General features: G+C 43.8%; 1 protein-coding gene across 2 annotated transcripts in view; it reads right to left on the bottom strand.

Moving 5' to 3' along the window:
* Positions 1-26354, bottom strand: part of CIT (citron rho-interacting serine/threonine kinase) — a 144577-nt gene that overhangs the window by 97409 nt on the left and 20814 nt on the right. For both annotated transcript variants that reach the window (XM_015425327.1, XM_015425328.1), the window contains exon 9: positions 15230-15410. In XM_015425327.1, coding sequence (XP_015280813.1) covers positions 15230-15410 — 181 coding nt within the window. The remainder of the gene's footprint in view (positions 1-15229; positions 15411-26354) is intronic.

The following is a 26354-nucleotide window of genomic DNA, read 5'->3' as shown; positions in this document are numbered from 1 at the left end:
TCATCTGTGCGTCCCATTTGTCTCCAATAGAAAGGCCCATGGAGTGCGCACCCCATTCTGTCAGGGAAGCATCCGTCATTATGGTGACTTCGGGTGATGGAGGGTGGAAGGGTGCTCCCTGGAAGATATTCGAAGGGACAGTCCACCAAAGTAACGAGTCCCGTATGCTGGGAAGAGGGAATAGGAGGATGGTGTGTGCATTTTTCGACAGGTCGTATTTGCGGATAAACCAGAGCTGTAAAGGACGCATTTTGAGTCTATGAGAAGGGAGCACTCACTGGAGAAGACCCTGATGCTGGGAAAGATTGAAGGTCAAAGAAGACGGGGACGGCAAAGGATGAGATGGTTAGACAGTGTCATCGATGCAACGAACATGAAATTGAGCAAACGTCAGAGGACGGCGGAAGACAGGAGGGCCTGGAGGGAGATGATCCATGGGGTCGCGAAGAGTCAGACTCGACTGTGAGACTGAACAACAACAAAATAGATAGGGGCTCTGGGGCGAGTGATGCTCTGTCTTCTTGGTGCTTGGGGGGGCCAACAGTGGGAGGGCTTCTAGTGTCCTGGCCCCACTGGTCGACCTCCTGATGGCACCTGGTATTTCTGGCCACTGTGTGACACAGAGTGTTGGACTGGATGGGCCTTTGGCCTGATCCAACATTGGCGTCTCTTATGTTCTTATGAGATCCGGCTAGCCGGGGCTATCCAGATCAGGGCGGGAAATGACTTACATGAACACATACGAAGCTGCCATACCAAATCAGACTTTTGGTCCATCAAGGTCGGTATTGTCTACTCTGACTGGCAGCAGCTCTCCGGGGTCTCAGGCTGAGGTTTTTGGCAACACTTGCTTTGTGGCTGCTGTGCCTGTCAAGTCACTTCTGACCTATGGAGACCCTATGAATTCATGTCCTCTAAAATGTCCTCTCATTAACAGCCTCACTTGGGTCTTGCAAACTGAGGGCTGCGGCTTCCTTGACTGAGTCAATCCATCTCATGCTGGTCTTTCCTGCCTTGCTGGCTGGTCCTTTTTAATTGGAGATGCCGGGGATTGAACCTGAGACCTTCTGCATGCCAAGCAGATGCTCTGCCACTGAGCCACGGCCCCTCCCCTCATTCTCCTCTTCTCCAGTTTTATCCTCATGACAACTAGGGTTACACACTCTGGGTTGGGAAACACCTGGAGATTTGGGGGTGGAGCCTGAGGAGGGCGGGGTTTGGGAAGGGGAGGGGCTTCGGTGTGGTATAGTGTCATAGAGTCCACCTTCCAAGCAGCCATTTTCTCCAGCTGAACTGATCACCTGGAGGTCAGTTGTAGTAGTGGGAGAACTCCAGTTTGAGAGCCAGTTTGGTGTAGTGGTTAAGAGCAGCAGACTCTAATCTGGGAGAACTGGGTTTGATTCCCCCACTCCTCCTCATGCAGCCAGCTGGGTTACCTGGGGTCAGTCACAAGTTCTCTCGGAGCTGTCCTTGAAAGAGCAGTTTCTCTCACTCAGCCCCACCTGCCTCACAGGGTGTCTGTTGTGGAGAGGGGAAGGGAAGGGAAGGAGATTGTAAGTCGCTCTGACACTCCGAGTGAAGGGCAGGGTGTAAATCCAACTCTTCTTCTTCTTGCCATGGTGGCTGAGGGAAACTTCCACATTCAGAGGCAGTCAAGCTCTGAATCCCAATGCCGTCGGACAACTTGGTTCCAGACTATGGTGAAAAGGATTGTCTGCAGAAGGACGAGACAGAGATGCTGAAGGTCTCGAGGCCACTGTGTGAGGCAGGATGCTGGACTAGACGGACCCTCACTGGTCTGATCCAGCAGGGCTCTTCTGATGAACTTATCAGGGGAAGGCCTCGGCCTCTCTGCCCTGTTGTGGGCCCTCCAGAGGAACTGGTTGGGGCCACTGTGTGAGGTGGGATGCTGGACTAGATGGACCCTCACTGGTCTGATCCAGCAGGGCTCTTCTGATGTCCTTATGAGGGGAAGGCCTCAGCCTCCCTGCCCTGTCTTTGGCCCTCCGGAGGAACTGGTTGGGGCCACTGTGTGAGGTGGGATGCTGGACTAGATGGACCCTCACTGGTCTGATCCAGCAGGGGTCTTCTGATGTTCTTATGAGGGGAAGGCCTCGGCCTCTCTGCCCTGTTGTTGGACCTCCAGAGGAACTGGTTGAGGCCACCGTGTGAGACAGGATATTGACCACTGTTCGGATCCAGCAGGGCTCTTCTTATGTTCTTATATCTCCAACAAGTCACACTAGCCAATATTTTAACAGGGATCTCCAAAAGTTAAAAACCGGGTCAGCTGAGGGACAGGTGCCAAAGAGTAGGGACTGATCCTGACAAGAGGGAAAGTTGTCCCATATTGTGGGGAGTGGGGTGGGGGTGTCTCAATGTGATTACCACTAGTCCACAGGGCCCAAGGAGGGCAGAACAATAGTTATGTCTAAAGAGTGACAGTCATATAAGCACCCTCAACAGGAAGTTCTTTCGCGATCTTGTTCATTTCCCTTGGGGTTTCATCAGACTTCGGCGGAAGCCAGATGATCACGTGTGGGTTACGCATTCAGCATATCCTAAATTCATATCTCTAGGAAATGACAGTATTCTTAGAAGAAAACGCACCCGCACAGGGAAGTTCCCTGTACATCAAAGCCCCTAGACTCTCCCCCACCCATTACAGATGTTAACTTACTAGGGTTGCCACTCTGCAGGTGGTGGCTGGAGATCTCCCAGGTCCTTCCTCGTGGACTTGTGATCCTTACTCGCCTTGGCCTTCTTTTTGATTGGCGTGGAAGCGGAAGATTGCGCCTTTGATGCTGGGAGCTTCGGTGTCAGGCAGTTGGCATTGGAGGCAGGTCTCGATGCCGGAGCTGTCGATGTTGATGGTCTCTCCTCCATTGCTGAGGTAGGAGTAAGGGCCGATTCAAGCAGCAGTACTTTAAGGCACGCAGCTCAGCTTTTCCGTGTTTGATTAGAAAAACGAGCACAGTGACGACAGGACTCTGGCTGGTGAGACTCTCCGAGACAAAAAATGCACAGGGTATGACGCAACCCTTGCACCTATTGAAAAAACCCCACTTCTCCATAAAAGAAAGCGAAGAAGAGGGGACGTTCGAGGGGGGGGAATAGCCCGAAGGCCTGAGGTAATCGGTAGACTCCCCCTCAATAGAAATAAATGTGTTTTTTTTAAGAACAAACAAATAAAAAGAGAAAGGACAGGAAAATTAAAATAAGGAAATAATTCTGAAGAGCTGAGGCGAATAGCCAAAAGCGAACCGATCTGACCGATGAAAAATAGGTCTACTCAACGCGGCGGTAAGAAAGGAACTGGCGGGATGTCCACACCCACCCCTCTGGGCATGCGCGGTGGGGTTCCTGCGCATGCCCGGGGGACTGGGCACGAAAATCCATTAAAAGAGCTTGCTACAGCACCGATCGATCCAGTGTGTGCACACTAGATCCCATGGGTGTGAAGCACAGAGACCACGTCGAAGATCTCCCAGAATTACAACTGGTCCCCAGGTTATAGAGACCATCTGGAGAAAATGGCCGCTTTGGAAAGAATACTCTACGGCATTGTACTCCACAGAGTCCCTCCCATCCCTAGCCCCCACTCTCCAGGCTCCCTCCCCCAAATCTCTAAGCATTTCCCAGCCCAGAGCTGGCTACAGTAACCTGAAGTACTTTTGAAGGATGAAAAATCTCTACAAGTTGTCATAAAATTAACTCTATGTATCTCAGTTGAAAGCTGGACATAAGGATATGCCATCTGGAAATGCCTAGAGTCCTTTGAGAATAGATTTCCCACCTCTAATAAATTGCAATATTTTTGAGGCAGAAATAATGTTTTTAAAGGGACAACAACTTCTGAGTGTCAGGCTGCCATGCCTCCTAGTATTTTTGACAAACATGAACTTTATTTCTTATTGTCTCTTAGGCTGGCAGCCACTACTCCCAAGAGCTCTTGTTTACTCTCTTTTCTTTCCCCCAGCTGTAGTTGGAAGAGGTGCAACATCCCCTAACAACAAAGGTGAGGAGCTTTCTGAAGGTAGCTAGATCCTGCCAGTCACAGCTGAAAAGAGAAGAGAGGAATTTAATAAAGAGTTGTCAGGAACACGTGCAGCCAAGCTAAGAAACAAAGGGTTGCATTTTGAACCCCTTTGTCCCTTTGCCAGTTGCTGCTGCTCCCCTACAACTCTTGTTCACTCTTTCTCTTCCCCATTACTAGCTTAACAAAGTTCCATCCCATCCTCCGTTAGGGGCGGGGTAGGTACTCATGGCATTAAAAGGCATAATATAGCATTCATATTGTATTCATGCACTTTAAGCAATGGCAGCTGGAGACCTGAAGAGGTATATATCTTGAGAACAGCTTCATTGAGATTCCAACATCCCCTTGGACATATTTGCATATCACACCTCTGGGTCCTACTTGTTTGTTGTTTTTTAACAGTTCTTAATAAATGGATGCTTTATATCTGGATTAAATGTTAGCTTTCTGTTGCAGTGATAACAACAGTCACCCCTGTATTTATTTATATATAACACTTTGCTCAAAGCATTAATAAAATTACATAAAACTATGAAAGAGGAAATAGGGCTGAGTTTTCTGCTATCAATAATTAGAAAACATGGTCGTGAAAATATGATGCCCTGAGGGCTGAAAAAAATACTCTGAATCCTAAATTTTTGGGCTGGCTCCTAGATCCGAAGAAATTTTGTAAAGTCTTGGTGTAGTCTGAATAATTTTTTTACTGTGAAAAGCATTTGATGGTTCTTCTATGAAATGGATATGGACTAAGATGTTACAGAGAAATAACGGCTATTTTGAGACTGAAAGCACCCAGTATTATAGCATAGACTTTTTATAAGTGGGATGTATTCTTTTTAAAAGACAACTAGAAAAAACACTCTTTGGTAGTTCCAGTCAATACTAGTTAACATTAGTTAATAGCCTTAAAAGTCTGCAATGGCTCAGGACACACCAGTTAACTTAAAAAAACCTAATTTTTAACAATTTTTTAACATCTTTGACAAGCCACTGAGGACCGCCAAAACCTGTGACTTCTACCCCTATGATGCATATCACTTCTCTCAGGCCCACTCTTGACATTTGGTGGGCTCTCCCATGGAGCAAGTCTTCTAGTTCTTTCCATATAGCTCTCTCTGTCCCTCAACTTCTTTTTCTCCATGAACACATTCTCATCTCTCCCTTGTCCAATAAGGGCTCAACTCTTGGCACTCAGCACTACCTTTAGATTACCTCATTCTCTAACAGCAGCTTCTTCTATCTTTATACAATTTTCACATCTACTTTTTAACCTCTGCCCTTATGCTCAAACTTATGTCACTTACATGTCCCTCTTAAACACCCTGTTTTAAGTTAGGCATGCTAAAAGTGCACCTCCTAATATTTATTTCCACCCCAGCTGTCTTTGCTCCCACTCTCCCTCTTGCACTGCTGGAAGTCCTTCTGAGGGCTTTTCCACATGGGTTTTTATCAGTTCTGGTCCCATACTACTTTGGTTTATCACCGATTTCCACACACATTTGTGTTTCTTTAGTTTTCACTTTTGTTGTTGTTATTTCATGGTTCTTTTGAAACCACTTTTACCATGATCTTATTCTGGAAACTGATTTTGTGCCAGCTTTTTCCTCATGTGTAATGTTTTTGTTGGTTTTATTCGTCTCACTCATTCCCACCCACCTCCAGCCCACTTTTCACTGACTGGACTGTTGTTATTGTCAAACTGCTCCCTCTACTCCCCCTTGCCATGAATAAGAGTGTTTTCAGCTTTTATTTTTTAACAAAAGGCCCTAAAATATTGATATATTGATGTAGCATTTAAGCCTGTTCTCTGAATTCCCAGCCTTCATTTAAAAAGTAGGTCTCTATTCCCCTCCCTCACCAAGATATGCCTTTCCCTTTATATATCTCAGCAAGGTACAAAGCTGGAGACTCACTTTTTTAAAAAAAATGAAAGCTGGGAATGCTGAGAACCTGCTTGAACTATCATTACAACAGTACATTGATATTTAGGGCTGCTTTTTAACAAATAAAGGGGGGGTGCTGTGACGTCACTGGTGACAACAGTACCTTTTCTTGAAAATCCTCATTATTTAAGTCATGTGTAGAAGAAAATAAACTGACTCCACAGCTGTGAAAATATACAGGGAGGACTGACATGCTGAACAACCATGTCCAAACCATTTCCAATACTTGTGGAGTGACTGCCAAGAAAATCAGAAGTTGAGCATGCAGAAAAGATCTCACTCTCATTGGTTGACCACAATTTCACAAACTTGGAATCAAGCAATGATCTTTGACTCCTCCCATACATATATTTCTACCTTCTCTTACCTCCTCTTAAAACTATTTTGAGCCATCCAATAACTTCCAGCCTACAGGCAATTCCCACTTTCTCTGTGTTGAATATTCTGCTTCATAGATTCAAAGTGCCTCAACTGACTTCTCTTCCACTTCCCCTTTGTCATGCCCACCCATCAGACTTTCTTTGGTTGTTCTCAACAACCAACTCTGAATTTTGGATTTTTGTTCGTATAGATTTTTACCCTTAATCTCCTTCTTTCTGCTACTCTCCTTATCACTCCTGCCAAGCCACAAAAGCTCACCTTTGGCACCTAACTTCTCCCCCTCATATCCAATGCTGCTCTCCATGCCTGGAACAGCTTTCCTATCTGCATTCATGTGTAACTCAAGTCACTGCAAATTAAGCAGCTTCAGCTTTGTGGAAACTGACAGCGTGAAAAAGCGTGTCCAAATATATGCGTTATGGATGTCTTTTATTTGAGCTGATTTTTGGCTGTGATCCTAGAAGCTTGCACTGAAAAGACAAATCCAATGAACAGCAATAGTAAAGATCCAATAGAAAGTAAGTAGATGCGTTTAGGACTGGGCTATGATCAAGTTCTTCGGTGCACTAACTGCCCTATTCTTCTCCCAAGCACACAGAATTAATTAAACACTCTGTAAAGAAGCAACTGATTGAAGTCACCACTGCTGGTTGTACTAGTTTCAGTATTAGACCATCTACAGATTCCATACAATCCCTTTCATATTTAATCTCTTCTATAGAATATAGTATGCATTGAAAGTCAGCTGGGAAGGCAATGTAATTGTTTTTAAATGTCTTCCATTTAATAAGCTTTTGCCGTTTGTTTTCTTAAACATTCCAGAATATACTGCAGAGTACTGGAAACAAGAATACACACCTTGTTAACTTCTATATTAATGCACTGCAATGCACTTGGTGTGGGTCTGCCCTGTCAAGAAGACCCAGGAGCTTCAATGGGTCTAGAATATGGCAGCACAATTGTTAACTGGTGCCCAGTGTTGGGACCATGTCATATTTCAGTGTTAAAAGAATTTCATCAGATCACAGTTTCCTTTTTTGCCAAAAACAAGGTCCCAAACAACTTGGGTCAGGAGTATTTGAGGAAACTACCTTCTCCCATAGCAGCCACCCCAGGTGTTAAGATCTTTAGATGGGACTGTGCTATTGGTAAACATTTTTTCCAGTTAAACAACTTTTTATAGTAGTGGCACCTAGTGCACATGGAATGCTCTTCCTCTTGAAATCCACAACACTGACTTACCTGCAGATGTTTAGAAAATTCGTGGCAGCCATTTTATTTCAATGGGCCTTTGGCAAATAGTTTCAACTCTATTTGCTGTACTTTTATTGGCAGTCACTTAAAAAGTTTAATGAATTTGAATTGTTTAAATAAATTGATTTTTATTGTTGCACTGCCTTTAGATGGCATAGTTATAATTGTTCATAAGCTGCTTTATGAGTCTTGTTTTCAAGCAGAAAGGCTGCATAAAAAACATTAACACACAAATAAAATAAATTAGGTAGCTAATTAAAAGATTTGCCCAGAATCTTGCCCGAGGTTGTCAGATATCAATGTTTTCTGTAATTTTACCTTGGATGCTGATCCTCCACACTTATTAGCACAAGGCCTGTTAATTTACCAACATTAAATTTAAAGTTATTAAAAGTCACAGAAGTGCAAAAATCAAATGCAGGGTGGAAGAGCATCACCTGTCAGCCCCATCCACAAGTTTAACTTCCACTCTTTGTATTTGACAATGTATACATTTTGTATGTATGCACAGAATTCAGACATATGTCGAATTTATGGGACCTTGACTCCACTACCACCCTCTAAATTTGAGCAGCAAGGATCAGTGCCCTTGTGACTTGATGTGAAGTCAGAGGGTAGGGATTAATCTCACTATACCAAAAAGCTAACATGGCATCATGGTTAGTGTCACACTTGGATGTGGGATGATTGGGTTTGAATCCCTGCTGTACTATGGAATCTCGCCAGGTGCCCCTAGGCCCCTCACAATCTGTCAGCCAAATCTACCCTCACAAGGTTATTCTAATGAGTATTAAGTGGAAGAGGGGAGAACAATGTGAATGGCAGCTTTAAGTTCTAATTAGGAAAAGAAGTAGGAATTCTAAAAATATATATATCTTTATTTCAAGTACTTCTGCAAACATTCACCTGGTCTGTGTTTTTGCTGGACTTCCTAATGGCCATAGTTACAGAAAAATTACAGTATAGGATACCGTCCAGTAATCATATTCTTCAGAATACAAGATCCCATTTTAAAGTGGAGAACTCTTTACTGATAGGAATCAATCTTGAGATAGGAACCTCTGCTATAAGTCAGAATGTGCTGCCGTTGTTATATAGGAATACTGTAAAGGACCAGTGAATATGAAAGTTGGAAGACCTTACAGCCTGAAATTTAGACTTACTTGGATGCAATTTCTGATTTCAGTGGGACTAGATTCAATGTTAAGTATGAAGGGGTTTACAGTCAATCATTAAGCTGGAACTCTATTACAGAATGCTCCATACCAAAAACACAGACACCCCACACAAGGAAAACTACGTAGTATGCAGGAAACAAGGGTTCTGGCCTCATCATCTCCCTGACAGACTAGCTTTTTATGTGTAGGGTATTGTATCTGTATGGAATAGCTCCTGTTTGCAGTTTGAAATGCAAAGGCATAGTGAAAACTAGACTTGAGACTACAGCAGGCTAGAAGGAACTTCTGCTGTCAAGAGCCAGTTTTACAACTCACAGCTTTTTCCTTCTTCTTGCCATACTTACTGTTAATTGCATCCCACAAGTCTAATGCACCCTTCTTCTAATACTGAACTATTTTGCTACTTGCTACTAGAAAAGAACACATTTCACACTGTAGCCTGAATGCTCCGATCTTGCATTAACTCTTTCCATTTCAGATGATGCCAGTATTTAATTGTCCACAGGCTAAACAGTGATACATTCCCCCCTCAAAGTATGTCAGGCATGTGCATGGGTGTAATCTGCAAAATGTATTTTACATGCAATGAATCTGCATATTACAGCTTTTGTGACTGCAGACTTACACTAAACCCATTCCAGATCATTTTTGTCTGCTTCCATCTGTCAATGGATCTCGTTTTAGGATGCTTAGCATTGCATTTATACCCCCAGACTGTTGTGGTTTCATTGGAAGGTTTATGATGGATGTTTTTATTATTGTATTGTATTTTTACTTGTGAGCTGCCTTTCTAAACTTAGTAAATAATAGACAGTTCTCATTGTTTGCTCATAGTCATCAGAACACCAAAGCAACGTAATGAAAATCCAGGCATCCTGCTTATACACAGATGTATCTTAACTTTCCGTTCAGGTATTGATTGCCAACAAAACACAACAGCTATAACAATATATTTGAAAAATATCTGGCAGACAACAGGGTGGATTATGTACATACAACACAATTTAAATAATGTTTTGAATTACCAAGAAAAAATCAATCACATCAAAAAATTTCCACCAGACAACTGAGTTGGGGAGCTTGGGGGAGGGGGGCACCAGCACCATGTTCACCATGACTTCATTTCCCTGGGAAACTACAAGTGACATCACAGCAGTCCAGGAATCACTGGAAACTCTGGTAATGTCACAGAGCTTCCAACAATCCCTAAAGCTATGTGATATGAGTTTTGGATTTCCCCTGGAACTGATGCCATACCATCTGTGGTGCCTGTGGTTTAAAAAACATTTCTCCCAGCATCACTTAAGAGCAGCAACAGGCAACAAGAATTGTCCATGGGAGGCCTAGCAACCCTAAACTTAATGCTCATGATCCCACATTGGGTTTGTAATAACCTGCAGTTTTTCTAAAGGGGTGCTGGTTGGAATCTTAAGGTGCTACTTATTTCCAGTATTTTGCTCCAGTCTGCCTCTTCTTTGTCACTACCTACTTCACTCCCACCAAACAAACGAGAGATTCTTTCAACCAGAAGAAAAGGTGGGTGGTGGTTACTGAGTAGATCAGGAGAAAAAGGTCACCCAGATGGATCAGTAGGCAACACCAGTGGTAACTTGCAAGTTTCTGGCCCTCAGAACCAAGCCATAAAATAAATACATCAACTATTGTGTTTTATGACACCCGACAAATATGTTCTCTCCAGTTTCTGCTTTACCCAAAAAAAAAAAAAAAAAGCAGCTTTTTATACTAGGGTCACAACATCAGTTTTAAGAAACCATATGTGTGCATTAAGTTCAGAGTTCATTTTATACAGGATTATTTTTAATAGCTTTCTAACAGCTAAAATTTAAAAAAACAAAAATCTGATTTAAAAAAATTCCTTAAAAAAATCAGCTTTTATCCACCGTAGTTTATAAGCATTATGATAACAAGGGTCTGCTAATAAACAAAAAGACAGTGAAAAAAGTTTCAATTATAATTCCAGGTGACGCAAATGCACACAGAGGGCAAACACCTACATATTATCTTTTGTGAAATTCAGTTTCTGTTTTGCAAACAAAAATACATAGTCCTCCTTAAATAAACTAAAACATAGCAATAGCATATTCAAAATTCATAAATGAGATGAGTATGGCCACCCACATAAGAACCTCTCTCATTACTTTGAAGGGCAACCTTATTAACGGTTTCCCATGAATAATGCTCTTGTTCATCCCAGAAAATGGAAGAAACAGATAATTTAGAAGGACTGGACGCATTGTAGTATATCAGATATTGTCTTCTGAGTAAGTACCACCCATCACAAGCCATGGGGCATATATTTAATAAATGAAATGAAATACATTATTTAATAAATGAAATGAAATACATTATCCATGTAATGTCATGTAATTATATGTTTAGGCTATGGCTTACAGGAATAAAAAATACAAATGAAATTAAAAGTTAATATAAAATTAGTATAGACTTCAGTCATGCTTTTTCTGCAGGGAACCATGGGAACTGAAGTTCTGTGAGAAGGGGTAAGGCTCTCCAACAGGATACAAAGCAGCCTCACCAGACTACAATCCCAGGGTACTTTGGGGGGAGCAATTTCACTTAAAAAGCCCATGTTTACAGTATAGATTTGCCCTTATTTATTTACTTATCTTATTTATAGGCCACCTTTCTCACTGGGACACAAAACAGATTACAGAGTACACAAAAATAAAAAAATGTGATCATACTGTACAAGGTATTAAATGAACAATGCAATAGGACTAGGAGTACAAATCTGAATGACAATGCAAGCAACCATGTAATCATACAGTATAGGATACCCAGTGTACAATGCAAACAAACAATGCAATAGAACTGGGAATACAAAACTGAATATTCATATCAAAGCACTAGAACTAGCAATATAAATTTTAAAAATAATGTGAACAGGAAACTGCTATTTGCTGTAGTCTGAGCAATGCAGAACGGGGGATTACAAAGGTACCAGGGCAATGCAGTATCCACTTCCCACTCCCATATGAAGGTGCCTTTCTGGACTATTCCGGACCACTAAAGATCAATTCCAGTACAAGAATGCCCTCCTGAACATTTCCATATTGGCCATTTTGCAGAATGATAGTACTATGGCAGGCCACTCCTCAAGATATGAGCCATCACAGATAATGTATGTGATAGGGTGACTGTCAGTCTTACCAGTTTGCATGTCAAAAGGTACTGTTCGGACAACCGAAGCTGCTGTGATGCTGCACAGTAAGAGAGGTAGACCTGCACGTATGTGGGACCTAGGCCATAGAGGGCCTTGCAGATTATAACCAATACCTTGAATTAAGCCTGGTAATTGGCTTAATTAATTAATTAATTAATTGCCAACCTAGCAGTTTGAAAGCAAGAAATTGCAAGTAGATAAATAGGTACCACTTCAGTGGGAAGGTAACAGCATTTTGTGCGCCTTGGTGTTTAGTCATGCCGGCCACATGACCACGGAAACGTCTTCGGACAGCGCTGGCTCTTCGGCTTTGAAATGGAGATGAGCACCGCAGAGTCGGATTCGACTGGCTTTCGAGCAAGGGAACCTTTAATTAGCTGGTAGCCATTGGAGCGACTGTACATGCGTGTTCTGCCTGGCACTTGCTAAGAATCAGGCTGCCACATTGTGTACCAACTGGAGTTTCTGAGCTGACTTCAAGAGAAGACCCATGAAGAGTGCATTACAGTAGTCTAACCTCAAGGTAATCATGGCATGGATCCATGTGGCCAGACTGGCCAAGTTAAGGTAGGGGGGCCAATGGCAGGCTAGGTGAAGCTGACAGAATGTTTTTTTACAGCTACACAGACTTGCTTCTCCAGTAGTATAACCCCTAGGCTCTTAACTGAATCAGAGAATGTCAGCTGGACACCACTGAAATTGGGTAGCGCAGTGTCCTTCAAGACTCAGCTTTCATGACCAGCATTACCTCCATCTTATCAGGATTCAGTTTCAACTTGTTCAACCTTAGCCAATTAACCACATTTATTTGATACACACAACTATATTTGGAACCTTAAAAGGTTTCCCTTGTTTTAAAGGGAGCCAACAGCACTACCATAATTCACTAACCTTTACGTTGTTTACTTTAAATTATGTTGTACTGGTGTCATCTGAGGGTGCTGAGCACCAACTAGAGATAGGCAGTTAATCTATCTGTTCTGATTACAAATTCAGAGAATCCATGCAACTGGAATTCTATTAGTGCCTATATGAAATTGGTGCAGTGTGCATTTTAACTTCGTTGATATTGGTTCTTGCAAGCAAACATTGCAGTTACTGAACCTATGTGCCAAATGAATAATTTCCAAAGCACTCTAACATTAGAAGTCGTCCAACAAAAACTGCCCTACAACCACCATATTCATGAAAAAAGCTGGTTAGCCTCATCCTCCTTTTTGAGAAGCTCCCAGAATGGTCTTCGCCAAGGTATATATCCAAGCCACAAATGAAGAATACCATGACGACACCAAGAGTATATCACAGCTCGTTCATCAGCTGCTGTCACTGACTCCCGCTGTGATACACAAATCACTTGACAGCATGCATTTGGCTAAGGTGGCTTTAGTGTCACTGGACAGCCAATCTGACAGAAATGGCTTAAATACCCCAGCAAAGATGGCTTGCAGATCCAAATCACAGATCTATAGCCTCAGAAATGACTGTCTAAGCTAACTTTCTGGACAAGACTACACTGGAAAAATGCACTTTTCCTGAATTAGTCTAATATTTCTGTTGAAGATAAGATGGATCATTTACAACATACCCTGACCACATGCTCATCATTTTTTTGCTTATTGCTAACCATCTGCATTACTTACAGCCATATACCCTTATGCATTAGAGCAAAAATTCTTCATAAGAAATAGTGAGAACGTGAAAACTGCCCCTGCTGGCTCAGACCATTCATGTAGTTCAGCATTCTGTTTTTAACAGCAAGCAAAATGCTTCTGAGAAGCCCAAAACCATGGCATGAAGGCAAGAGCCCTCCCTTGTTCATTATCCAGAATTTGATACTTAGCGACACAGTGCCTCTGAACATGGAAGCTCTAGCACAAGGTAGACCCATCCTCTGAATTTCTCTATTCCTTTCCCAAGCCACTTTTACATGTCCAAACTTGCAACCATTCCTATAGCTCTTATTAGAACATTTTTAAATCTGGGTTGCGTTATGCTCTTTAGACGAGTCAGTACCAAAACTAAACACAGAATTCTGGGGAGGATCATCATCTTGCTGCAGAGGCAGCTTTGCCATCTTCCAACTCCCGCTCAATACTCTCTTGCCTTCCTCCTCCCCATCCAAAAAGCAGCACCTGCGAGTAGGAGGACACCACAGGCAGTCAAGAAGCTCCCTTCTAATTGCTGGCCTATTTAAGGTTTCTTTCTGACTCATAACATCAGGAACCGTTATTGGTCCCAGTGCAGACACTCAGATTTGGTTTCCAGGCTTCACTTCTAGGCAAATCATCATCCATGCATATTGCTCAAGTCCACATAAGAATCATAGAAACTAGGTTTGGTTAGTGGTTCACATCCACTCAGAATGTTTCATAAGATACACAGCCCACCCCCCCATCTTGAATATGTTGAATCACCAAGCAACTAAAGCCTCTGCATTTTTATGAGGCCTTATCGTTACTCAAAATGAGCATTCTTCAGTTTGATACACTTTGCTCATGCTTTCCTTATGAACTCTAGCAGCAAAGAATCAAGGACCCACCAGACCAGAAGGGGCATCATTATATGACCAACACTCTTCATTGTTCAACCTCAATATTGTTCTACAGGATCTTCTGTCTTCTCAAAAGACAGTCAATCACTATGGACCTCTGCATCATCCATTCTGCAGTTCCAATGTCTCTTTTGACCATGAATTCTGTCAATATCCTATTCCTAGTCTCTGTGGTTAACCTGAATCACTGGCACACTCCCAGATGAATGAACTCCACACCTCTGTGGCTCTCTCGTACAATCTCATAGATCCGTAACATTTAACAATGTCCCAATCTCAGTCATTTCATATCAATAGAACACACCCCCACCCTCTGAAACTCCTCTAGGTTTCTCCTCAATCCCCACATAGAAAAAGGAGAGAGAGCGAGAGCGAGAGAGAGAGAGAGAGAGAGAGAGAGAGAGAATATGAATTCAAACCATTTACTTTCCCCAAGATGCAGTGAACAGACTTTAGCCAACTGAGCCTTATCTTTATTCTAGTAATGTAACTTTCAGAATGACATTTCCTTTCCTGTAGTAAGATTAGAGGGGAGAAAAGCCCAACATGAATCACATCTATAAAGAAGCCTGAATCATCTTCCTATAGCAGAAGGTAGCCGAGGGTTCCCCCCAACCCGACAAGTATACCAAACACCAATTTTCTCTTATTCATCCGCTACAGATAGCAATTCCTACTTACTCTGATCTGAGGATCCCCAATGCCTTGATGAAAGAGAACCCCACAAATGGCAAATCTTCTCCTGAGAAACCTGCAGGGTTCAGCTGGCACAGAGAGGATACAATTCGTGAATTCTTCTCTGGTTCATCGAAATTTGAGGTGTCATCATCAGACTTGATGGTAGGCACAATGGGGGGAGGAGCTGGTTATTTTTTTAAAAAAAACAGAAAGAGACGAGACAAAAAAATTTTTAGCTGCAGCTTGCTGTCAAAGTCCCTCTCGTTCAGCATTTTCAATGGCACTGCAGCTCCTGCTTTTAATCTTGCTAACACCAGCAGGCTGAGCTACTGCTCTCCAACCTATTACAGCAACAAGAGATTAACCCTACAGCTACCAACATGGCTACCATTCTGCAGGCACAGCATCTCTTGCTGCTTCTCAACCAGGTTTGATTTTCTCAAACAGTTTATTTTTAAGTGTCAGGTTTCAATCTTGTCTATTTGCAGGGCTCTTCTTTTTGCAAGAGGAAAGATCCATCAAAAACACCTAAAACCATAAACCAGCTCCCCTGTACCTAGAGAAAGGATTGTGCTGAACAGTAGTAACGTCCCCAGTTTGGATTCCAGACCCTTGCCTCCAGTTGCTACATTAATCTTGTCTATGGAAATGCTGCAGCTGCTAAACCTTAACAGTCCTTTGAGAATTAATATACCCACCCTCACTCCCAGATTGCTAAATACCTGATGGGACACCACTGCAGTCTAGCTCCAATACTACCAACTCTATCAAAAATGCAACAATTCTGGTATCCAGCAGCTTAGTTTTAGTCCTATTTTACATTTTTACAGCAATCTAAATAAAGCAACAAAACCCCTGAGGGGGTAAATTTTCCTAAACTGTGTTCAGCAACAGAATTGCCTGCTAATCTGCTTCTAAAGCAAGAGTCTCCCCTATGAAAATTATGCACCTTCACCAGGTTTTTTTGAATATGTATTTCATCAATGCAAGTCCTCATAAAATGCAAATCGACCAAGCTTCCTTTTGCTCTATGAAACAGAGAACACTTCAAGCTGCCTCAGTCTTTGTCACAAGCTGATGGATGTATAGCGTGCTAATGCCGTTACCATGGATTCCGTATAGATCTCCTGTAGCTGAAGGGATGATGGGAGCTTAAGAACTGGGGACAAGTATTACAGCCCCTGCAGTGCAGAGTTCCTGTTCCTTACTCTGTGTATGCTCAGGAGTTTGACACTGCTTCCCTGCGTGCCTGACAGATGCTGATACTTATCTGACTGACACAAGCAGAATGAGTCACTGCTGGAGCTTGCGAGCTCCCTCTAGGTTGCCAGAGCCTTTTGCAGCCTGGGTTTTTAACCATTTAATTTTCTACTCAACTGACTTTAAGCCATCTTTAGTGACCAGAATTGATAAGCTTTAAAAAAGTGTGTCTTCCCAATTCAAATCACCCTGAACACATGGAAACATATTGGCAGGTTTTCAGACAGCAAATGCTGATGCTGTTTTTAGGCAAAGGTAAGGGAGAAGGAAACTGCTATTCCCAGAGGTTATTCTTAGTTAATATTGAAAGTGTGTGGGGGGGGAAATCAATGATTAAATTTTTTAATTGTGGAGGGGTGGGGTTACACTTTTGGTTTAATTTGGATTTCCCCCCCTATATTTATAAACAGTAACAGTATATACAATAATTAATACCAATCTCAAAACTTTATTATGGCCCACAGGCCATTCAGAAGCACAATATGAAATATACATCAAGAAAAACAGGTTGCTTACCTGTAACTGGTGATCCTCGAGTGGTCATCTGTGCATTCACACCCATGGGATCTAGTGCGCACGCGCTGGATCGATCGGCATTGTAGCAAGCTCTTTAACGGATTTTTGCGCCCAGTCCCTCGGGCATGCACAGGAACCCCACCGCGCATGCCCAGAGGGGTGGGCGCGGACATCCCGCCAGTTCCTTCAAACCGCCGCAAATCAACCCCTATTGAAAATGTAGAAGCTGACAGCAGCGGGGAAGGAGGGTGGGTGGTGTGAATGCACAGATGACCACTCGAAGATCATCAGTTACAGGTAAGCAACCTGTTTATCTTCGACGTGGTCTCTGTGCTTCATACCCATGGGAGATTAGCGAGCAGTGGCCTACCTGGGGGAGGGTGCTGGCAGGAAGATAGAATGTGATGTCCCGTGTTGGTATCAGAGCATAATGCCTCATGAAGGTGTTAGGTGTGGCCCAGGTAGCAGCCTTGCAGATGTCCGTCAGGGGTACTCCCTGGAGGAAGGCAGTGGAAGCTGCAACAGACGGGTTGAATGGGTCTTGATGGGGCCAGGCAACGGCTGCTTTGCAATCAAGTAGCAGAGGTGGATGAGTGTCAGAACCCACAGCCAACAACGAAGTACATGCATTCAGGAACGGTTATACTTTTATTGTAGAGCTATAGATGCAGTAACATAGGCACTGTTAAGAATGGCGGCGGCCCCATGGGCATAATAGGATATAGGGTATTCGTATGCACCCCCCCACACACAGTACTGGCCAATTAGGTGGCCTCCCGCACGCGGCTAAGGCTCAGAGACCGTTAGGTAGCTGAAGCTGAGAACAAACACTCTCCCACGGCACCTAATGAAATCCCAGACACTACAACACCCTCTTTCACATCTGTATAGATAAGCATTTCGGCGCACAGCAGAAAAAGCACAGAAAGGAATGCAATAGCAATTAACCTGAAAGGAAAGCAATAGCAATTACCCAGACACAGACCAACCTCCCCAACTTTCATGGCAGCATAGCTGACAATGAGACCCGCAATCCACTTTGAGAGGCATTGAGCCGTGATGCGAGTCCCCAGCCTCGCTGGTGCGTATGAGACGAACAGTTTGTCATGCCGGAAAGCCAGTATTTCTCCAACTCGCCTTGCAGAGGTGATGGCCACTAGAAAGGCCGTCTTCCAAGACAGGAATTTCATATCGCAAGTTGCGAGTGGCTCAAAGGGTTTCCTCGTAAGTTGACGAAGCACTAGAGGAAGATCCCAGGGAGCGACAGGAGTCTTGATAGGAGGGTAGAGGTGTAACAAACCTTTTAAAAAACGTTTCGAAAGCAGATGTGAAAACATGGTGCATCCATCGACGTGAACATGGTAGGCCGAAATTGCGGCCAAATAAACTTTTAACGATGAATGGGAAAGTCCTGAGTCAGCTAGGGACAGGAGGAATTGGAAAACTTTCTCAAGGCCTGCGGAAACTCGTGACCGCGAACTGAATTGCGAGCAGATCTTTTAGTAGTGCCACTGTCTCGGTGATGTTTGAGACCAGGGCGTTCTGGGAAGGCGCTACCAAAAGCCAATAGTCGATATAGGGGTAAATGAAGATACCCCGGAGACAAAGGAAAGCCGCAACCACAATCATAGTCTTTGTGAAGACTCTTGAGGCACTGGACAGGTCGAATGACAGGGCTGCATACTGGTAATGCTGTTGACCAATCGCGAAGCGTAGTTAGTGGTGGTGGGAGGGGTGGATGGTGAGGTGGAAGTATGTGTCTTGGAGGTCGAGGGTGGCCATCCAGACGTGTTTCCGTAGGAGTGGCATAATCTGCTGTAAGGACACCATGCGGAAGCAATGGTAGGTTACAAAACAGTTCAGTGCCCTTAGATCTAAAATGGGTCGAACACTTCCATCTCTCTTCGGGACTGTGAAGTATCGGGAATAAAATCCCGTCCCGTGGAGGAGTGGTGGTACCTGTTCAATGGCTCCCTTCTGCAGAAGGACGTGGGGAAGGGGGTGTGGAGACGACGCCAGGAGTAATGAAGTTCTGGTGGAATTGGGTCAAGATTGACAGCACCCATTTGTACAGCACCCATTCGTCCGAGGTGATGTGACGCCAAGTATGAAGGAAGGGTGATAGACGGGTTTGAACTGACTCGGTGACAGGGAAGTCAAAAGCTCTGCTTGGAGGGTTTGACCTGTTTGATACGGGAAGGTTGTTGCCCGGATCCAAACCTTGGTTTTTGGTAGGGAGGTTTTTGACCTCCAGAAGACGTACGCGGTCTCCATTGTCTGTCTGGAGACTGACAACTTGGCGCACGCCTCTGCCAAGAACTTGACCAGGTACGGGGACGGTATTGTTGTCTCACAGAGGGTGACACTCCTAAAGCTCAAGAAGCCTTTATGCTCTTGTCTAATTCTTGGAGTGTGGAATCAGTAGTGGTGTTGAAGAGGCCAAGGCCGTGAGACGGAAGGTCTTCAACATAAGACCTGGTATCCAAAGGGAGAGTCGTATTGCGTAGCCAGGAATACCTCCGCAGTGCTATAGCAGAGGGCATCATCCTGGAAGATGCATCTAGGCCATGCTTTGAAGTGTTGATCTGCTGCTTTGCCAACACCATGCCCTCCCTTTGAATGACTCTGGCTGCCTGAAGCTTGTCTTCTGGGAGGTGGGTCAATAGTTCGGAGAACCTTTCCCAGAGAGTATATTGATACCTGCTCATCCAGGCCAGATAGTGGTTTTGACACCCAATGCTCCGGTGGAGTAGAAGCGTCTGCCGAAGGCGTCCAATTTTTTACTTTCTGTTTGAAGGTGCAGAGTGTGCTTGTTTAGATTTTGAGGAGGATGTTACAACCATTGAGTTTGGTTGAGGATGGGAGAATAGGAATTCGGCCCTTGTCTCTTGGACTCTGTACATATGGTCCAGTCGTCTTGTCGACACGGGGGCTGACAAAGGTTTCTCCCATGGTGCCTTTGTAGCTTGCAAAAGGACAGTGGACATGGGTAATGCCAGAGTGGAAGATGTATCAAGCTGGACGATGTCAAAAACCGCATCCGTCACCTGCGGGTGTTGCTGAACGACAGAGAGGCCTAGAGAATGGGCCATTCTTTTAACAAGATCTGTGTACGACGTGAGATTGTTGGATGGGGAGATGGGCAAATCATCAGCAACAGCTTGATTAGGAGACATGATCAGGGGAGGTGTGAGCCTCAGATGCTTCGGTATCGGAATTGTCTTCCATTGAATCGGAGGATTCCTGGTGTGGCATTTGGACAGGAGTGTCCTGTTGACCAGTTAAAGGTCTTGGTGGAACGACAGGGGTGGAAACGACTGGGGTTTGAACGACCTGATGGTTGGGAGGACGACTGCGATCCAAGTTATGCTGGGCAGGATCGTCTGCAGGAGGACGAGAGAGAGATGCTGAAGGTCTCGACCTGTAGGGCGATCTCAATCTATGAGCAGAGTGGGATGAATATCGATCCCAGTCGGAATAGCTCGCCGGAGTCAGCCATGGCAAGGATGGTGGATAAGCCCCATACAGATACCTCACCTGTCATTGATCCCAAGACAGAGGTGGTGGCGGGGTAAGAAGACTTGGGGGAATTGACTTCTGGACTGTGGACGTCTCGGAGACAAAACGGCAGCATGTCTTTGAGAGGAGCCCGCATAATCTCGGTTGTCGATATCGACAGATTGACTGTGCAAAGGTGGAGGGTGACGCTCCGCGTCGCATGAAGCATATCGGTGCCGATGTGGATCGATGTCGATGTGGATCGATGTCGGGAGCTTCCGATACCGTCGACAACGGGGAAGGAGACGGAGAAGGCTCTGCATCCATTTGATGTCTTAGGAGCTCTACCGTTTCGATGTCGGAGTAAGGACGCTCCATTTGGTGGACAGGAGAGTCCAAGACATGGATGGTCGGCATCAGTGGAGGGACTTGGGCCTCCGGTATCGATACAGTCGTTGGAGCGGGAGGCACTTTAGGGGCATCACCCAGTGCAGCCACCGCTACTTTCCCCTTCTTTGCCACCTTAAGGGGTTTGGAAGAGCCCTTCTTTGCGGACTTTTGCTCCTTACTTGGCCTGGACTTCTTTTTCACCGGCGTGGAAGCAGAGGATTGCGCCTTCGATGCCGGAGGCTTCGGTGTCGGTTGGCCGATATCGGAGGCAGGCCTCGATGCCGGAGCCGTTGATGTCAATGGTTTCTCAGCGTCCATCGCTGAGGAAGGATGTAGAGCCAATTCTAGCAGGGCCACTTTAAGGCTCGCAGCTCGGTTTTTTCAGGTCTGGTTTGAAAAGCGAGCACAGTGGCAACAGGATTCGGGTCGATGAGACTCTCCGAGACAAAGTATGCAAAGGGTATGACGGTCAGGAGGAGCAAGTTTACTACCGCAACCCTTGCACCTATTAAAAAAGCCCCACTTCTTCTCCATAAAAACCAAAATGAAGAAGAAATGGGGGGGGTAGCCCGAAGGCCCGACTAAGGTAAAGCGGCAACCTCTCCCTCAGCAGAAAATAAAGTTTTTTTAAGTTTTTTGAAAGAACAACGAAAAAAAGGAATAAACTGAGGAAAAAATCCAAAGAGCCGTGAGGCAAAAAGGCAAAATACTCGAACCGATCAGACCAACGAAGAAATAGGTCTTTCCAACGCGGCGGTAAGAAAGGAACTGGCGGGATGTCCGCGCCCTCCCCTCTGGGCATGCGCGGTGGGGTTCCTGCGCATGCCCGAGGGACTGGGCACGAAAATCCATTAAAGAGCTTGCTACAGTGCCGATCGATCCAGCGCGTGTGCACTAGATCCCATGGGTGTGAAGACAGAGACCACGTCGAAGATCAGATTTTTGAACTTATTTAAAGGCCTGTTGCAGATATGACATTTCCTGATCTCTAAATCATGGTTTAAATAACTGGGAATAATCCTTCCCTTCCTCTGCTTTTCCACTGTTAATCATAGTCCAGTATTATATCAGAAACCAGATTAAGACAAAAAATAACTTTTCTTTGTCTGAGGTTTACAAGTGAATTTCAAACCTTGGTTTCAAACTTTGATTTAAAACTAGCCATAGTTCGGCATTAGCATAACAGCAGAAGTAATGCTACACTATAGTGGTCTTAAAAGTGTCATTGGACTCCATAGTTAACACAGAAAAGGAGAGAGATTAAGTGAATTCATGCAGAAAGGGCATGAAATCTGAACAGCACTCCAACCCTTATACTTGTCAGTGCTCTTGTATCCAGCCTTCAATGAACTAGCCATGGTCCTGACTGCTGACTGCTCATTTCATCTGGTTCCTTGCTTATTGGTACACCCCCACAAAGAATACATAAACACACTAAACCTCTGAATCCCAGAGCCAGGAGGCAACATCAGGGGAAGGCCTCAGCCTCTATGCCCTGTTGTTGGCCGTCCAGAGGAACTGGTTGGCCACTGTGTGAGACAGAATGCTGGACTAGATAGACTACTGGTCTGATCTAGCAGGGCTCTTCTTATGTTCTTATGCCTTAGACAATTGGCACATCATGGTCAGTACCATCTACTTTAGCAATGGCTCTCTAGGGTCTCAGGCACTTAAACTCCATCTTCCCTTGTGGCTCAAGGCATCTTACAATTCCAAGTTAAAAACCTTACATTATACAATAAACTCCACACGCCTGCAGCTCAAACCACATTACAAGACCAAACAAACATAACAGGTTTAAACATCTAAGGACAGAGTTTCCTTCACCTCTGCAGGGAGCCTGCTGTATAAGGTAGGAGCCATTACTGAAAAGGTCTGAGCTCCAACAGATGCCAAGCAGGCAACTTTTAAGCAGGGTGATAATCAGAGGGTTGCAACTAGAGCACTGTAACTGGTATATAGGGGCATATGGGGAGAGACAGTCCTTCAGATATGCAGGTCCCATCCCAGACCATGAAGACCTTAAAGGTTTTATAACTAGCACCTCGACTCCAAAACAAAATGGTATCCAGTGTAACTGTTTTAAAATAGATAAGGCATACTCCCATCAGCTAGCCCTTGACAATAATTAGGCTGCTGAATTCTGGACTAATTGCAGTTTCCAGGTTGACTTTAAGGGCAGCCCCACATATAGTGCCTTACAGTAGGTTTAAAGATGAGGTTACAAAGGTATAGCCAAGTTGGCTAAGCCTAAGAAGAGAGACAGTTGGCAAGGCAAACAGGTAGAAAGCACTCTTGGCTACTGAACCAGCTTGCTTTTCAAACAGGAAGACTGGGTCCGTGAGTCTTAACAGGCTCCACAAGGAAAATTCTGTCCCTTCAAAGCATCAGCCTTTCCAACAAACATTGCCTCCATCTTGTTCTACCTTGCCAAATAATTTATTCAGAACAGAAAAGGATACATCTCAAGACTTAGATATTAACATATAGACCTGGGCTGCACAATAACATCCAACCCTAAAACTTCAGATAATTTCTTTCAGCAGCTCCATAAATATTGAGATGAATGAGTGACAAAAATGGAACACTGAGGCATTTCACAAGACAGGTCCCAAACCACTGATTCTATTCCTCTAGTGAAAACTCTGTCCAATCAGACAAAGCAACTACAGAGCTACTCCTCTAATACCAACTGTTTATTCCAACGATGAATAAGGACAGAGTGGTCAGTTATATCAAAGGCTGCTGACAGATCTAACAATATGAACAGGGTTGACTGTCCCTAGTCCAACTTTAAATCCCTAGTCTAACTTTAAAGAGTTCGTCCAGCTGTGCAATGAAAGCTCAGTTTTGAATCCAGACCTGAAACCAAATTGAAATTGATGGATAGCTGGAATGAGATCTACTAGCCTCCAGCTAGTGGACCTTCAATGTACTTGCCCTCCTCTGAACCTGAGAGCACCTGACACACTCCTATTTTATCCTGTAAACTGGCGTCTACCCTCATTTTCCGGTGCCAGGACAACCTGAAAAGAAAAAGCCCCACATCAAGACGATAAGCAAGGCTTACTCTTGAGCACACAGTTGTATGTGGCTTCTTGAGATGTATACATCACCAGTTTCTTTGTGTCTGTAACTTATACCAGCATTAACTCTATTCTAGCCTTTCACAGTTATCACTTCGTTCTTGGTTTCTTAATCCACCACAATGGCTCAAGTGGCAAAGTAGTTCATTGTGGCTGTTAATATAGCATTACCCTATCTTTCTGACTGATGCTTGGGATAGATATCCTCCTTTCCTGGTAGGACTGTGCCCTTGAAATAACTAAATGGCAGCTTCATCTACTCTTGGAAGTGCAAAAATCTGAGAACACAAACATAGTGAAATGCTTCCTTTTCTAAAGCTAATATTATGGTCTGTCTGCACCCAGGTAAAAACTTAACTTAGCCCACACTTATCAAGATCTAGAAAGAAGGTGGGGAGATGCCTGCCTAAATCTGAATTACTCTAACAAGTACTATTCTCAAGGCTTCTCCAATAACCACAGTGATATGAAATACTGCCAGGAAGAGCCTAGGGTTCTTAATTTTGAAGATCTAATAGGAGAAAAATAAAGAGTCTAGGTCCAGACAAATAAACAAAACTCTCTCTAACTGAGGTAGAAGCAAAAAGGATTCCTATATGAGTTGGAAGGCACAGTGGGATAAAGCTGGAGGGAATGATCTCATTAGAGTCTAGCAGCTTGGAACCTGGGCCAGCTGGTTAGATTCCATACCCACTGTGGAAGGAAGAAGTCCCTGTGGGGTCCGTTTTGCAACAGCTGCCTCTCACATAAAATTTTATACATAAAGATACTCAGATCATCCAAAAGATTCGCAACCATAGGCACAAAGCCTACAGTTTTCTTAAAGGAACAGTTTGTGGAAGAGAACCTATTTAAATAAAATAGTAATAGTGTTAACATACAAAGCATCCATTTACATTAATCTTACAGACAACATGTTTAAAGCATGTAAAGCTATCAGCGATGGGAAGCAACTGTTTATTATTACTTTTTTTGGTAACAGCCTGAATAGCCCTGACTAGTCTGATCTCTATACGGAGGAAGGCAACAGCAAACCACCTCTGCTCATCTCTTGCCTTGAAAAACCCATGGTACTGGGGTTGCCATAAGTCAGTTGCAACTTGACAGCACACAATTATAATTTTTTCTATACTGAAAACAATATCTGTGCTTATACCAGAATCGAAAAGATTCGTCAGCATACAAGGACCACCACTCAATGCCATAACATTGTTGAAAGAAAAAATCATTAATCAGAGCAGGAAGAAACCTATCATTCACAAAATCCCCATCCTAATTACATGAGCAAAACAGACCACCCTCATCCCACTTACATAATTAAGAATTCAGATCGCCACCACCTGGCTTATCTAGAACATCAATAAACCTTATTTTTAGAACAAACTACATTTCCTCAAATGTATGAAATACATTTAAGGGGAAAAGACAAAGACTATCAGTTTAAAATGGAAACCATCATCTATAGCTAACATGCTCTATCTGAAGGCTAGAAGTCTGCATTTTCTACACCTTTCAGAGGCAAGTTCTGATAACACCTGGATTGGTGAGTTATACATTTTTAATTAAGATTTTCTCCCACAGAGCTCTCAGAATGAATTTCTTGAGCCTATTATCCTGCAATTTAAAACAGTGATGTCTCAAAGATGCTCATTAGCCACAAAAATATCTTATATAGATGCATGAAGCTGCCTTCTGTCACACCATCGGCTTATCTAGGCAACCACTGTCAACTCCATCAGCAAAAACATGGGTTCAATAATGAGTTAATAACTTGACAGTCCCAAGATACTTAGATTTTAAGCTCCAGTTCAGACTTGGTCCTAGCCAGCTCTATCCGTTTGTTCAAGGAGAAGGCCACAAATGGTTGCGCATCTAGTGCCTTGGAGGCTTGCTACCTCAAGCACTCTCCAAGGGACAGCTTACAGAAGGTGCCCTGTGCCACACTACTTTCAACCCCTAGCCCCAATCCCTGTTACAGAGAACAGCAGTTACCACTACACTTTTTTGGGTGGCTGAATCTAGATGACAAGTACTGTTAACGCAGTCAGTGCTCACTAATATATCCATTTCATCCCCTCTGCTCAACATTTAATTTTTTATTTTATTTTTCCGATTTATACCCCGCCCTCCCTGCCGGAGCAGGCTCAGGACGGCTTACACAGGGTAAAATACATAACAACCAGAATTCCATAAAACATTTAAAAACAGTTCATTAAAACAATACAATATTAAAGTGCTAGCTATGTTATTTGATGTCTATCAATGGCATTACCACATGAGTGCACTCCATAAGTTGTTTAAGTATACAGCTCACTGATCTTCCTCAGATATGATCGGCGCACACAGGCTGTCAGTAACCAACCAGGGACCAAGCTCTA

The sequence above is a fragment of the Gekko japonicus genome, unplaced genomic scaffold, assembly GCF_001447785.1.
Source record: "Gekko japonicus isolate JY-2015 unplaced genomic scaffold, Gekko_japonicus_V1.1 scaffold135, whole genome shotgun sequence".
NCBI lineage: Eukaryota > Metazoa > Chordata > Lepidosauria > Squamata > Gekkonidae > Gekko > Gekko japonicus.
The sequence above is the reverse complement of the archived record's forward strand: the minus strand, read 5'-3'. Positions and strand labels throughout refer to the sequence as shown.